At 40.9% G+C, this 14736-nt stretch overlaps 1 protein-coding gene across 1 annotated transcript; it reads right to left on the reverse strand.

Moving 5' to 3' along the window:
- Window positions 1-544: 544 nt before the first annotated feature.
- On the reverse strand, window positions 545-4848 carry LOC134176794 (receptor-type tyrosine-protein phosphatase F-like). Its single transcript, XM_062643456.1, has 11 exons — window positions 4729-4848; window positions 4366-4671; window positions 4018-4302; window positions 3658-3948; window positions 3524-3594; window positions 3241-3463; window positions 2880-3179; window positions 2270-2827; window positions 2142-2214; window positions 968-2078; window positions 545-913 (listed from the first exon to the last, which is right to left on the reverse strand). The coding sequence occupies exons 1-11, from the start codon at window positions 4841-4843 to the stop codon at window positions 761-763; spliced, it is 3486 nt and encodes a 1161-aa protein (XP_062499440.1). The 5' UTR covers window positions 4844-4848; the 3' UTR covers window positions 545-760.
- Window positions 4849-14736: the final 9888 nt, after the last annotated feature.

Below are 14736 nucleotides of genomic sequence, written 5' to 3' on the forward strand. Positions count from 1 at the left end.
AGTCAAACGTCATGTACAGGACCACGCCTTCTGATGTAAACAGAGTTCTAATAGTGATTTATTTTGATGGGTAAGAAAGTAAATCTCTTTGTCTGTACTTGGACCATGAACAGTGGTCGCTACAAAAAGAAATCGAAGGTGTACAGTTGGAGTGACTCAAGTGTCCTCATGCTGTCCATACATTGATCATCACGAGCTGCCATTGAAGGAATCCAGTTGTTTCATATCAGGGCGGCGGATGCTCCTTTGAGAAAGGTTGCAGCCATTTTGATTTTAACTGAATATGGTTGGTTTGTCATTGATTAATCTGTGTAGCTAGAGCAGCATAGACACAAATGATCACGACGATGTGTATCAACCGAGTCAATGGCAACATCATTCAACATTATTTCTACTTGCAGGCAACTAAAGTATTTTCTTCGGGCATCAATTAACCAGGATTGGAAGGGTGATGCCCCTACTCCCGATATTGGAGGGCAGCTACCCTCCTTTCCCCCCGTTCTGCCACCCCTGCATATCCAATATGAGAGACCAATACAGTAAATGCATGTGAATCAACCACGTGTGTCAATATATTACATGTACATTACGGTGCTGTTACACATCTTCTACCAAATAGGAATCTAACACTAAGGCACTACAAAATATGATACTGAACAGGATATACGGCCAACTAAAACATTGTGTTTAGACTTGACTTAGTCTACCGACTTTCAAGAGACATGCGTATATTTCTGCAACTATGACTTGTTTACTGTGACTACTCAGCAGTGGGATCATTCCCATCATCCATTTGTTTTAATTCTTCAGTCTTACTTGTGGCTGGGTTTGTGATGCAGTTGGTGTGTTCCTCGGCTGACTCACTACTGCTAGATTTTGATTCTTCTGCAAACGCATCAGTATCTTGCATTACCTAGAAAACAAACTTTATGTACATTAATTATTCACATAATTCAAAATTTCATACTTGCTGTGTTGACTCCTCGGTCTTTGCGATACGGTCACGACGCTTTTGGTTCAAGTCAACCGCAGTATATGCACATGTGGGATACTTTCTAATTGCGTCTTGTTGATCACAGTAGTTACCACATGACAATGACTTGTCACCTTCCTCATCAGAGTGAGACATACCTTGATCGTTACTTTGTATTGCTTGTGTTTGCTGCATTGAGTCAGGATGTGTATACTGATAGCCTTCCTTATCTCGTAATTCCTGACTTTTTGATAGTTGCAGATCTTGATAAATCCTGCTATTAGTGTTTACATCTTCATACAAATGTGCTTGACTGCCACCATTGGCAGTACGTTGTCCAGTTGAAAACGAGCGCTCAGACTTCTCGCATGGGGGAAGCTCATCAATAGAATCCATTCGTGGTCTGCTAGGTAGAGTCATCCCTTTGCGATACCTACCACTTTCTAAACACTGTGTTTCACTCATTTCAGAATCTGACTTTGATCTGTTCTTTCCAAACAATCTGTTGACAAACGATAGCTTCTTAGCATGTTTATTTGAAACTAGCTGAGTTTGAGAATGTGGTCTAGACTTCTGAGGTAGGGCAACTTCTTCATAGTTACCATTCCCTGGCTCATCAGCAGATTTTTGAGAATCTCTAAAAGATCTAGAAATGTACGAATCTTGAGGTTCAGCGTAATTACTTTCAAACGGTTTCTTCTTCAAAGAAGGTGGGAAATTCTTAAATACAAGCGGGTCTGGCATCTGTTTGTTATCAACCCCTGGATCATGCTTTACTTTCCGTGATGTTTTCTTGCCACGTGGTACAGTGTTGGTTGGTTGTGAGTACACAAAGTCGTCTGTTGTGGTGCTGCTGCTTGAGTCAGGAGATGATGCTCGTTTTGCACTAGTTACTAATGCAGCTTCTATTTCAGTCTTTGATGGTTTCCTTTTGGGCATAGGCGGAACAGACTCAGATGCCACACTCTCATGAAACGACGTCTCTTCTTCTAGAACGCGTGTTGGCTCTATCTTTAAATCCCTCAATCCCCTATTTTCAATGACTAGTGGCCCTTTGCTTCTCAGTTCATCAGGGACATCAACCATAGGAAGCACAGGAGGACAGCTAAATACACAAACAGTAAATACAGGTACTAGTTTCAGAATAGTCGGTTATTGTTACAGCTACCTTGAGTATCTTCCCCGTTCATCACCTCCTATAGCACCTTTATTTTGTATGACAGAATCATTCAAAGTAATGCCTATGAGATTAAAACATGTAAACTAACAATCTGACAACATGTCTCTCTAGCTTACGCTTTTGCTTCCGTCGTTTTCCCATCAACCACAAGAGAAACAGCACAATTAGTAGAGCTAAACCTATTGCCCCACCAATTGCCCCACCAATTATTACATTATCTCCACCACTACTAGATAAGGGCACTGCTCTTGTTACATGAACTCCACGACTACTGGATGAGGGCATTGCTTGTGTTATAACCTCAGAGGGTCCACTACTATGAGAACTGGTCAAGGGTACATTCGTTGTTGCAGCATCTGTCGATGCCTGTGATGTGATCGACGTTACCATAACTCGAAGATTCCTTGATGGTTTACCCAATCCCTTGCCATTGACTGCATAAACAGTAAACGTGTAGTTTGTGCCAGAGCTGAGATTACCACGTATAGTAGTCTGCTGAATAACCTCGACAGAAACACTATTCACAAACATTGAGCTGTTCATAGTATCCCCTTCCTTCTGATACAATATCAGATATTTTGTAATGTGTCCATTTGGCAGTGTGGGTGCTTGCCACTGCAACGTAAACGCATCCGTATCTGCATATGCTTGTACCCAAGTTGGAGGCCCCGACTCTGCAATACCACAGTGAATCACGTCTATAAACAATTGAAATACAAAACCAACCTTCTTCATCGGTCAACAGAAAAATAGGAATGCTCCACGGACCATGACCTGGTTGAGTATAAGCAGCAACTTGAATCGAATAGTTTGTGAACGGTTCAAGTTCAATAATGTCGGCGGTTAGTTTCGTCTTATTTACCGTGTTGTTATAAACAATGACATCTCTCTCTACTTCTCGTACAATAGTAATGAATCCTTGAAGAATTCCATTAATAGACCAAAGTGGTGGAGCTTCAAATTGTATAACTGCCCACCGAGAAGTTTTTCTATTAACCCACAATCCAGTGGGTGGACTACTTGGCACTAAACAATACAAGAGATCAAGAACACACACAATTGAAATTCAAACAAGTCATTCAGTCACCAGCTTCACTGCTTCTCACACCAACTTCGTCTGAAAAGTTGCCTCGGCCTTTTGAATTGAAAGCACCGACCGAGAAATTGTAATACGTATACGGAGCAAGATCAGAAATAATGACCGAAAAATTGACAGCCGCTCTATTAGTTTGATTAATCCAAGAATATTGGGAATTGTATTGAACCACGAATCCTCTTGTGGGTGAATTCCAACTGGATTTTTGTATGTCCTAGTAACCAATAACATCGAAGTATATCAATTTGTGGGAATGTGAAAACATGCAGCTTACATGCCACTGAACGTGCACAGACGTGGAATTCAGAACAGAGACCGTCAAACCAGATGGCACTTCAGCAGGAACTATCACAAAGGTTGTTATACTGTTACTGTATGACACAATTTAACAAGATTAAGTCTCATTACCTGCTATGTCTGTCGTAAAGTTCACTGCTAAAGACTTCGCACTCTTACCATTACCATTCCTTGAGTAAATGCGAACGCTATAGCTCGAGTATGCCATTAGCCGATTCAATGCTACTGTGTTGTTTGTGTTAGAAGCTCGGATGACTCGTATTATTGATGACCGATGGTCGGTCAACTCAGCCATAGAATAGAGTATAGAAGACATTCCATCAAATCCCAACACAAATGTTAGCACAGAAGACGTAGATGTAATATTGACAATTGAGATATTTGTTGGAGGCTGCGGTATGTCTAACCAGCAAAATATATTGGCTCATTATACGTATTAACAATGTGGGCCATTGTTGTACACATGCATACCTGTAACACTGACTATAGTTTGTGCTCTATCTTTAAACAGCTTTCCTGTTGCCGCAACACATTCATATCGCCCTGCATCTTCATAATGAGCCGACTTTAGAACAAGTTGACTGCTCACGTTGCGACCACGCTCGGTGACGTTTCGACTTGAACGAGATGACCCATTGGGAAGTAACCAAACTATTGCTGGTACGGGAACTCCACTTGCAGCACATGACAGGGAAATACGAGAGCCGACTTTTACAGGCATTGGCAAGCGAGTAATCGACAAAATTTGGGGAGACTCTACACATAAACAGATACATCACTCAGACATATCACACAAAGTTCAGTTGTTGTATGATGTACCTTGAGGTGCTACAAAGCTAACTCTTGTCACGTTTCCCTGTGAGTTGCTGACAACGCACGTGTAATTGCCATAGTCTGCTGTTGAGTTAATGGCCACATCAAAGGTATTCTCTATAATTCTAATTTGTTTCCCTGCTACCGTACTGTTCTTGACCGTTGCAAACACCTTCGATCGTACAGTTTGTCCTTCTCGTTCAAATTCTATGTATGGATCCGGGTTTCCATATGCAGAACATCGCAGAGTTTTGTTCCCCTGCAATCCCGACTTCACGTATGGTTCGGGGCCATGTTCAATGATAGGAGGTACTAACAAGCATTACAATAAAATATATCACTTTGATTAACATAAATGTATAAACTTACTTAATACGACCAAAGTCAAGTCAACACCACGACCACTAAAGTCTGCACATCCATACACTGTGCCTGAATCACTCCAATACGTAACATCACTGATGGTATACTTAAGTGGCATCATAGATGACAGCTCGTTTGCACGTGTTCGCATTCCTTTGTACAGGAAATGTACAGCTGGATCAACACCATTCCCTCGACACTCCAGTGTTACATTAGAACCAGTTGGTACCGCAACTGCCTCTTTGAGATCCGTCCTCACATCCCTAACAATTGACGATGACTGCAAAGTGACACGCAGGTTTAAACTGCCCAATGTTCCTGACATACATAAAACCATACAATGATATACATAAAAACACATGATACACATAAAATAAATCATACACAATTGCAGGAAGTTACATCAACAGTAACCAACCAACTTGCTTACTCTGGGTGCATTATAACTAGTAATGTTCAGTGAGATGCTCATGGCACACAAGAGGCTTGTGATTGGCTACTGCTGATGCAACACATTGTATAAGTATTTGACCAATTAGAAGGAAACATGATTAATTAACCTCAAGTGATAACTAGAGCCATTTCGCTCTATTTGCCATATCCCTTCTAATTAGTCAATAATTAACTAAAACATCTTGATACACATAAAGTTTTACAAGTTGAATAACATAGGCGTAGCAACCGGGAGGGAGAGGGAGTTCATGGGGCACGTGTCCCATCTACTTTCTAGCCGAGCCGTCAAATGACCTGCTGACGTATAAGAATGACAGATGTAGAAACTGATAACACTAACATAAAATACAATATTAATATTAGTGCACTAACAGTATAGCATTAATAGTGTTTGAAAATGTGGTCGTCAAGTTGTCATATGACGACTACCATATTTCTGCAAATAATGCCCCATGCTCAAATTTTGCCCCCTGTGCCAATAATAGTACCCCACGGGGCAATATCCGTGGAAATGCGGTAATTGAGTTCATGTGATAGCCAACTATACCAGTGAGGTTGCCATCCTGACAACTAATTAAATCAAGTTATAACGGCCCAATAAAATTTTGTTTTTATGCCCTAGAGTATAACAGTGGAATTACTCAGGTCAGACTAAGGGTGACGCCTCTGAATCCTAAAATTTCATTTACTTACCAGAACAATCAGTATCATTATTTGATATTTATGATACATATGTAAAAGCCATGAACTCCTTGATGACTCAAAATTTTGTGAGGTTGCAAAGGTTACAACTACAAAATTTCAAACACTGGTTAATTAAGGTTGGTTCCTGTCTTTTCTGCTATGTAGCATGCATGATTAATTAATAATACATTTAGCCTTGTTGTGTTGAGCCACGCCCTCTTAGACAAATGGGTGCCTCTCAAGAAATTATATAAATTTTGTATTGTATAGTAACCTATTTTCATCTTTAATATATCAATCAATCTGTATAACAACACATCTTGATATACATAAAGTAACACAATGATAAACTATGGCTTAATGTATATCAATAATAAACATAGAAACATATACAACAATACACACAACACACAACACTGAATTGTCTTTAGTCTTCACCTGAAGAAAAGACATGATTTCTTCATACCACATAACACAATTCATATCTCCCCATACATTACCCTAAACGACCCCAAGGGAATTACGCTCCCTCATCCCCCACATTATAGGGAAGCAAGAGTCCCTAAATTCATTTCATCACAACAACACTTAACTAGTTAATTAACACTAAGCACACGTAGAAACAACAACATGCTAGATATGACAAACACTGTTTCCCACAATTTCTCAAGAAATCAACCAAGTAACCCTAGACCAACCCTTCAAAGAGACCACACCGCTACTGTACAATGCATGTCATAAAATCATACAATTAAATCATACAATATCATGATTTATTGTATGGGCGTGGTTGGGTACACAATATGAGCCAGTTACAGCGCTTGTACAGGTCAGGTGGAGGTAGAATGTACTGATAATCCACCCACTGTCATAGCAACAGAATATACCCTGGGTATATTTTAGAGTAAACATCAGGCACCAATACAATACACTAAATGCCATTTAGTCTATTAGCTTATTTCCCTTATACAAACTTTCAAAAGCCATTAGCTACCAAACATAACACAACACACTTAGTGCAGTCACATAACACCTATTACAATCTGCTAATTACCTCAGCAAGGTTACATAAAAGCACAAACAAGTTATTTATTGCTTATTGCCCATGTAGAATGTAACGCTGCAATTTGAAAAGTGGAAGGGGAGTACAGGTGTTGCTGCTTCACATGACCTGTCCCATTCAGCAGCATTGCTGGGGTGGTTCTCCTTGTCCTCACTAGTGGGTGTTATTGTACCTGACCATGCCCATACAATAAATTACATATTACATGGTAAGAGGTGTTTGTATAGGTTATCGCCCCATGTTCAAGACCAATATCATATTTATTGTCCCCCCCACCGTTTATTGCACAAGCTATAGGCGAGTGCCATAAACAGTGAGACCCCAAGAAATATGATATTGCTCTGGAAGAAGGGTGATAACCGACTTCATTACCGGCACGTGGCCCTACCCAATGAGCGTTCCAGTAGCTGACCATATAGTTAGCGTTCCTGGTTTGTCGGCAGTAAGATTTAGTGTAAGGTTTCAGTATCAGGGACAGTCCCATGGCAAGCATGCTATAATTATGCAATAACTACAGTATGTGTGCAATAACTAAACAATGCAGGCACTTGGCCGAATTCAGATATTATTGCACCATCTACGAGATCAAGCGCTCATTGGGTAGAGATCAAGCGCTCATTGGGTAGGGGCCACGTGCGGTAACTAAATGGCATTATGGACACCTTGATAATTGAACTTTGCCTCTGGCTCAGTCAATTATCTCGTTGATAATCCAGTGAGGCCTTGGGTCAATAAATGCCATAAACACCAGATACGCATGTAATAGCTAATACATACATAAAATCATACAATAAAATCATAAAATCATATAATATCATGATATACATAAAATCATACAATATCATGATATACATAAAATCATACGATATCATGATATAAATAAAATAATACAATGAAATCATAAAATCATACAATTTCATGATATACATAAAATCATACAATAAAATCATAAAATCATACAATATCATGCTATACATAAAATCATACAATAAAATCATAAAACCATACGATATCATGATTTACATAAAATTATAACATGAAATCATAAAATCATATAATATCATGTTATACATAAAATCATAAAATGAAATCATAAATCATACAATATCATGATATACATAAAATCATAAAATGAAATCATAAAATCATACAATATCATGATATACATAATATCCATACATAATATCCATACAACCATACAACAATATACACCACTGGACCGTCTTTCTTGAGAGGTAGAAACATAACTATGTGCATTTATATATCCTAATACAACATCACATCATGCATGAACACAAACAGACCCTAAACCAGCGCAAGGGGAATTACCCTACTCAGTCCCGTCCCTACAAGAGGGAGGACTGTCCCCAAAAATACATTCCCATACTCTGAACACAACAACACTTAGCACTCTAAACACACTTAGAAACGACAACAACGTCAACCAATGTGACATACACTGTTTCCGGCGATTTCTCAACGAATCAACCAAACAACCATAAACCAACCCTTCAAACGACCACACCACTACTATACAATGCATGTCATACAATCGACCTATCGCATTGCAGCCGGATAGCGCGCCGCACGTACAGCACAGTACACTCACACAACAAAGAGCACGTGCTAACAAGCCCAGTTCCCGACTTCCGCACCTCTCAACACTCCGCACTTCGCTCACGTCAAGCTCGCACATCGATCACACCAATCGAAAAGGCAAATCGCGTGAACACCAAACATATAACGAAACCACAGGTAAACGGCCACAAGAAATCGATCCCGCGACAAAGGGAACGCTGCGATCAAACCATCGCCTACAAAATTTCCATCGTCTGTTGCATTTTCTTACCGCTAATGGCAGCTGTCAATAACAGAAAACGTACAACTGCAGTAGGCATCATGGCGCGGTAGGAAGGCACTCGGATCCGTCTGCTTGAGCTGCGCAGTAGCGAGATGTCGGCCGTGCTGCGATGACTGAGATCGATTTGTTTGTCGATGAGGCACGCACGGCAGTCCGGACGACGCGCGACAATGAGAGGTCGAACGAGCACGTTGAACGCAGGCAAGTTCGTGCAAGCTTCAAACCGGTTTAATTAATTGGTTACTCCCACTCGCAGCATGATGTCATTTGAAGGCCCGTCGTTTGCATGTCAATTGTAGCTAATGAGTCACTGAACCAAGTGACCAATACGTACTGTACAAACCGCGAATTGAATTCGAAAATTTTTGGGAGGACGTTGAAGAGTGGTAGACAGGCAATGTTGTCTGCGGGCTCAGGAGGGTTAGAGTGATTGTATTATTGCACTATTACTATGCCACATCCCCCTTTCCTAAACAAACCATCTAACTCAAACTTGTGTAACTCTAACACTCAACACTCTATAGTCAAACTTTACACCATAAGTCTAGTTTCTGTGGTGGCTTCACAACTCGACCACTTCTTGTTGTTAGTCCTGGTTGGATTGATGGTGGATACTGCACTGGACTTTCTGTTGGTGTTGGTTCTTTTTGTTGATGATGATCTTTTACTATGTACCATTTGTTTCTACGAAATTCTCCTGATGGTGTTGCTACTGTATACGATCTCGGTTTTGTAGTAGACTGTTGTAGAATTGACCCTCTCTCTGATCATCAGGAAGCCAAACTTTTTCTCCTTGAGATAATGGTGGTAATTCTTTGGTTTGATGGTGTTTGTCAAATCTCTCCTTTATCTTTCTCTTTGAACTTGTTCTTTACTTGGATTTCTCAGTACGGGACTCGTTTAGGTAAAAGAGTAGCTGGTGTAGTTGGAACTAGATTTCTCAGTTGTCTATCCATTAGAAGATATGCCAGAGAGTATCCATTTGATAATGGGACTGAACGATAAGACAACAATCCCTGGTAAGGATCTTCACTCTTTGTTAGAAGTTTCTTCACAGTCAATACCTTTCGCTCGGCTTCTCCATTCGATTGAGGGTATCGCAGACTGCTTGTTGTATGCAAAAAATCATAGTTGTTTGCAAACTGTGCAAATATCTCTGAGGCGTACTGAGGACCATTATCTGATCTGACCTCCTCTGGTATGCCATATCGAGCAAACGTGGCTTTCATTTTGTCTATCACCTCTCTGGATGATGTGCTTGACAAGAAAACAACTTCACGATATCTGGAGTAGTAATCTACGACTAGTAGAAAAGACTTCCCTCTCCACTCGAACAAATCAGTGCCCAATGTTTGCCACGGTCGACTAGGTAAAACAGTTGGCAACAAAGGTTCGAACGGTATCGAGCGTTGTTTGCTGCATATAGAACATCGTTCAATCTTATCCTGTAATTGTGACGTAATTCCCGGCTACCAAACTGCTGATCATGCTCTCTCTCTACATTTAGTAATGCCAAGGTGTCCCAATAAAGCTTATGCACAATCTCTGCTTGCATTGAGGTACGGATAACCAGACGGCTACAACGTAGTAATAAGTCATCTTCCACAACCAATTCTGATGCAACTGCCCAGAATTTCTTGATATCTCCTTTCAGCTTGTGTCTAGGCAGCCATCTATCCTACAGAATTGCTTCAGCTGGTAGCACGTTTTGTCTACATCTTGTTGTTCTCTTAGTTTGGTCAAAGTTTTTGTTTGCACTAGTAGAGAATCAAGTATTTGATCGACATACTCGTTAGATGCTTTTGCTAAATCCTGGCTTTGCAAATTTGCTTGATTTTCACAGACTGGACTCCTGGATAAGGTATCTGGAATATGAAGCTTACGACCTGGTACCTGAGAGGTAGTAAATTTTAATACTGCATCAGTCGTAATTTGAATCATTGATTTCGTAAAGGTAGTTCTTCCAAACACTTGTTTGTACTCAACAATGATACTAACGGCTTATGATCCGTTTCCACATGAAATGACATTTCCAGTAAATATTTACGAAATCGATCGCATGTCCATGTGATAGAGAGCACCTCCTTCTCTATCTGTGCATACCTAGCTTCTGCACTGGTAAGTGACCCTGATGCGTATGCAATTGGTTTCCATTCTCCTTTGTCTTGCTTCTGTCGAATAACGGCTCCTAGACCATATGCTGATGCATCTGATGACACAGCTGTTGGTCTGGTTGGAGAATATAAAACTAAAACCGGTGGTTGAGACAGATCTTCTTTATTGTTTCAAAAGCACTCTGTTGACCGTCTCTCCACATCCGCTCCAACTTAGAGGTAATCAAGGCTCTCAATGGCTCTGTTTTCTCGGCTAATCTTGGGAGAAACTTTCCCAATTGGTTTACTATGCCTAGAAATCTCCTGACTTCTGTTGGAGTCGGCCGCTCTGGCATCTCCTTAATTGCATTAATTTTGTCGGGATCACTTCTAATCCCAGAAGTATCAACAACATGACCAAGGAATTTCACTGTATTACTTGAAAATATGCTCTTCTCTTGGTTAAGTGTAAGACCGGCTTGTAGTATCCTCTCTAGGACTTTCCGAAGACGTTGATCATGTTCTGCTTGTGTTTTCCAAAGACAAGAATATCATCATTCAAGCACAGAGTTCCTTGTAAACTGTTGCATTCTCTGACATTCTTTTCTGGAATAGCTCCGATGTCGATGTTATACCAAATGGCAATCTGTTGTAGCAAAATCTCCCAAATGGCGTTATAAACGTCGTGAGAAGGGAAAACTCCATTGACAGCAGTACCTGCCAAAACCACTATTCGCATCATGCCTACTGAAAACACTAGCTCCTTGCAACACCTCAATGTTCCACTGAAGGTAATACTAATCGCTCTCGTTTCACACTCTCGTTGAGTTTAGACAGATCAACACAAATTCTAACATGACCCTTCGACTTAGAAACTAGACCCATTCCTGAACACCAGTCAGTGGGTTGCATTTACAGCAGTTCGTCCTCCACTTTCTTCATCAAGAGGATAGGTCTTGGGGGGGGGGGGGTTACCAAAGCAAATGGCTGTTGCATCTGATTTCAGACAGATAGTGTACTCTTCACTCAGCTTTCCAACGCCTTTAAACAAATTAGGAAATTCAGCTTGAACATGGCCACCTCACTCAGATTATTTTCAGCTTTGTGTACTGGCTCACACCATTTGATTACTTGCAGAGCTTCTATGGCTGGTCTGCCAAGTAAACATCTTGTCATTCCTCTCACCACAAATATTTCTTGCTGTGGGCAACCCTTTGACTTGGAGGTTGGCAATAAACTTCCCACTCACATCTAATTAAAGCATGTCCTCCTGGACCACGTAGTGAATGTCTGGTGGCAGTTTGCAGTCTAGCGTTACTGAAGGTTGTTTTGTACACTCTCTCTGGTGTAACCCTAACGTCTGCACCAGTGTCAATCTTGAACCTCAAATTTCTCCCATTCACTTTCACTTTGGTCATCCAAGCAACTACCATAGATAACCTGAGAATCAACACTGTTATCAGAACGATCTCTATCTTTAGTTTGGTTTTACACTTACGCGTATAATGTCCTACTCGTTCACACCAACAGCATTTCGCCTTTGTTGCTGGGCACGCAGCTCTACTATACAACGGTGAAGGATTAGCCTTTCACGCCTTGCCACTCCTTTCAGGTGTTAGGGGCGGTTCCTCGGAGAGATGTCTGCGAACGGTAGTCTGTTGTATCTTCACCAACTCACTTCGTCGAGCTCTCGTGATGGCTTTATCGAGAGTGAGGTCTGCATCCATTTGGAGCGTCTCCGATGGCTTTGCATCGCGTGGTCCCACCACTCGGTCTCAGATTAGCTCCTCACGTAATGCTCCGAATTGACAATGCTCTGACAAGGTCTAGATGGCAGTTACGAAACTCTCTACTGACTCGTCGTCCCCTTGACGGCGGTAGTCGAACTTTGCACGTTCAAAAATTACATTCCTTCTCTTCACAAAGTGAGAATCAAACTTTAGCTTGACAGAGTCGTACGTCTTGCGCTCGTCTTCCGCTAACGTGAAGGAAGCTAAGATATCCTCTGCTTTCGAGCCCATTGAATATACTAATGCAGCTATCTGTGTGGATTCATACTTTCCTGAAAGACCAGAAGCCAATGGAAATCGTTCAAAACGCTTGATCCAGACGTGCCAACTATCCGGCTGAGAGAAATCGAACACGTCGAGCAGCGCTATCAGAAACGTTGCCCTAGATCCCACTATTCTGACACCATGTTGTCTGCGGGCTCAGTAGGTTTTATTATTGCACTACACTGATGATATTAGCTAAGTACACATAGATAACATAATACTACTAGCCTTGTCCCGAACTCGCGTGAGACTGGCAGTGTCCGGTTCCCGTATGAAACTTTCAGAATCAGTGGCAGCAGGAGCACATGGCAGATCCAGCCTGGAAAAGGGTGGTGTGTATATACTATATACAGCTTTGGTCCTCACACATATTTACAGTGCACAATTTTTATGACCACGCTGCTGATGGTTATTGTAGTTATCATTATTCAAAATATATGATAGACAGACAGACAGACAGACAGACTGACAAGCAGACAGACAGACAGATAATTTATTCTCATACAGATTCTACTTGTACAAATGCTAGGATTAATAAATACAAACCAGTCCTTGCAAACAACAAAGTCAGTAACTAATGGACTTGACTTTGAATGCCAAAATCAAATAATCTACCTAAATCACCATGATTAGGTGACAGTTTTGAAAGTTTTCTAAGGACAACTTTGGCATTGCATCTTTGCAGAATTATAGAAAATCTTTTTCTTCAATACGACATGAACATGGAAGCATTAAAATTGGCTTCTGGATTTGCTGACTGTTGTGACAAACGCTGCCAAAAATTCTCTGCCTTTGTGCCCCACCTCCCAAAATGTTCTATCACAAGAGGAACGCATCTTGATACATATCCTCCTGGAACAAGCTCTTTTGAATATTTTTTCATTTTCTTTTCTTCTCTTGTCGTGGCAGCATGACCATTTTCCTTGCTAGCCCTCCTAATAATGTCCTGACTCCTCGGATGAGCCAGGGACACATTAATATCCAAATTCTGTCCAGTATTTGGATCAAGCATTGTAATGTCTGGACTGTCTTCAGTATTGATGTCTTGGTTCTATTTGATGGGGAAGGTGAAGGTCAGACAGACAGACAGACAGACAGACAGACAAGCAGAGACAAAGACAACATAAACACTTGCAACAAACATATAGTCACCGTCTGTCAGACACTGGTATTTGCATGCTGTAAATACTAATGATATTTGTGATGCAGAGTCAGCCTTTGTGGTGAAGGGAGTTGACTCTGCAATACCAAACTCGTTCAATTAGGTGCTTTCCTAATGGCTAAGGTCCACACAGATAGTCATTAATGGCTCATTACTGGCCATAGCATCATCCTACTTGCTATTTTGTCTCGCTTTCATTTTTGTTGTGCATTAGGAGTCCTCCAAGAGACCCTATCATTATACGTCATGTGACCGACATGGAGACAAAGCCTAAGTGAAAGGAATTGTTGTACGTCTTAGTGACAAGTGAGAGGCAGTGTGGTACTAGCTGAAACTGTTGCAGTAATGTCATCAAACTAATGAGACGTGCAGACTCTTTTATGTTAGAAATATGTCACATGTTTTACACACAAACATACACATACCACCAAGATCCTTTCTCAATATCTGACGGCCACTCGGTTCATACAAGTTTTCAAGTCGAGAAAAGTTCTGGTCCATCATTGTAATAGACCATCATGTCTACTATTTCAACACACACACACACACACACACACACACACACACACACACACACACACACACACACACACTCACTCACCTAATGTATTGATATGTAAGTATTGACCAAGAGGATGATACAA

This window comes from Corticium candelabrum, chromosome 3 (assembly GCF_963422355.1).
Source record: "Corticium candelabrum chromosome 3, ooCorCand1.1, whole genome shotgun sequence".
In the NCBI taxonomy this organism is placed as follows: domain Eukaryota; kingdom Metazoa; phylum Porifera; class Homoscleromorpha; order Homosclerophorida; family Plakinidae; genus Corticium; species Corticium candelabrum.

Coding starts and splice junctions, on each gene's coding strand:
- LOC134176794 (XM_062643456.1), bottom strand. CDS start 4,843: ATGATGCCACTTAAGTATACCATCAGTGATGTTACGTATTGGAGTGAT. Junction 4,303..4,365: donor TAGCTTTGTAGCACCTCAAG/GTACATCATACA, acceptor GTTTATGTGTAG/AGTCTCCCCAAATTTTGTCG. Junction 2,215..2,269: donor AAAACGACGGAAGCAAAAGC/GTAAGCTAGAGA, acceptor TTAATCTCATAG/GCATTACTTTGAATGATTCT.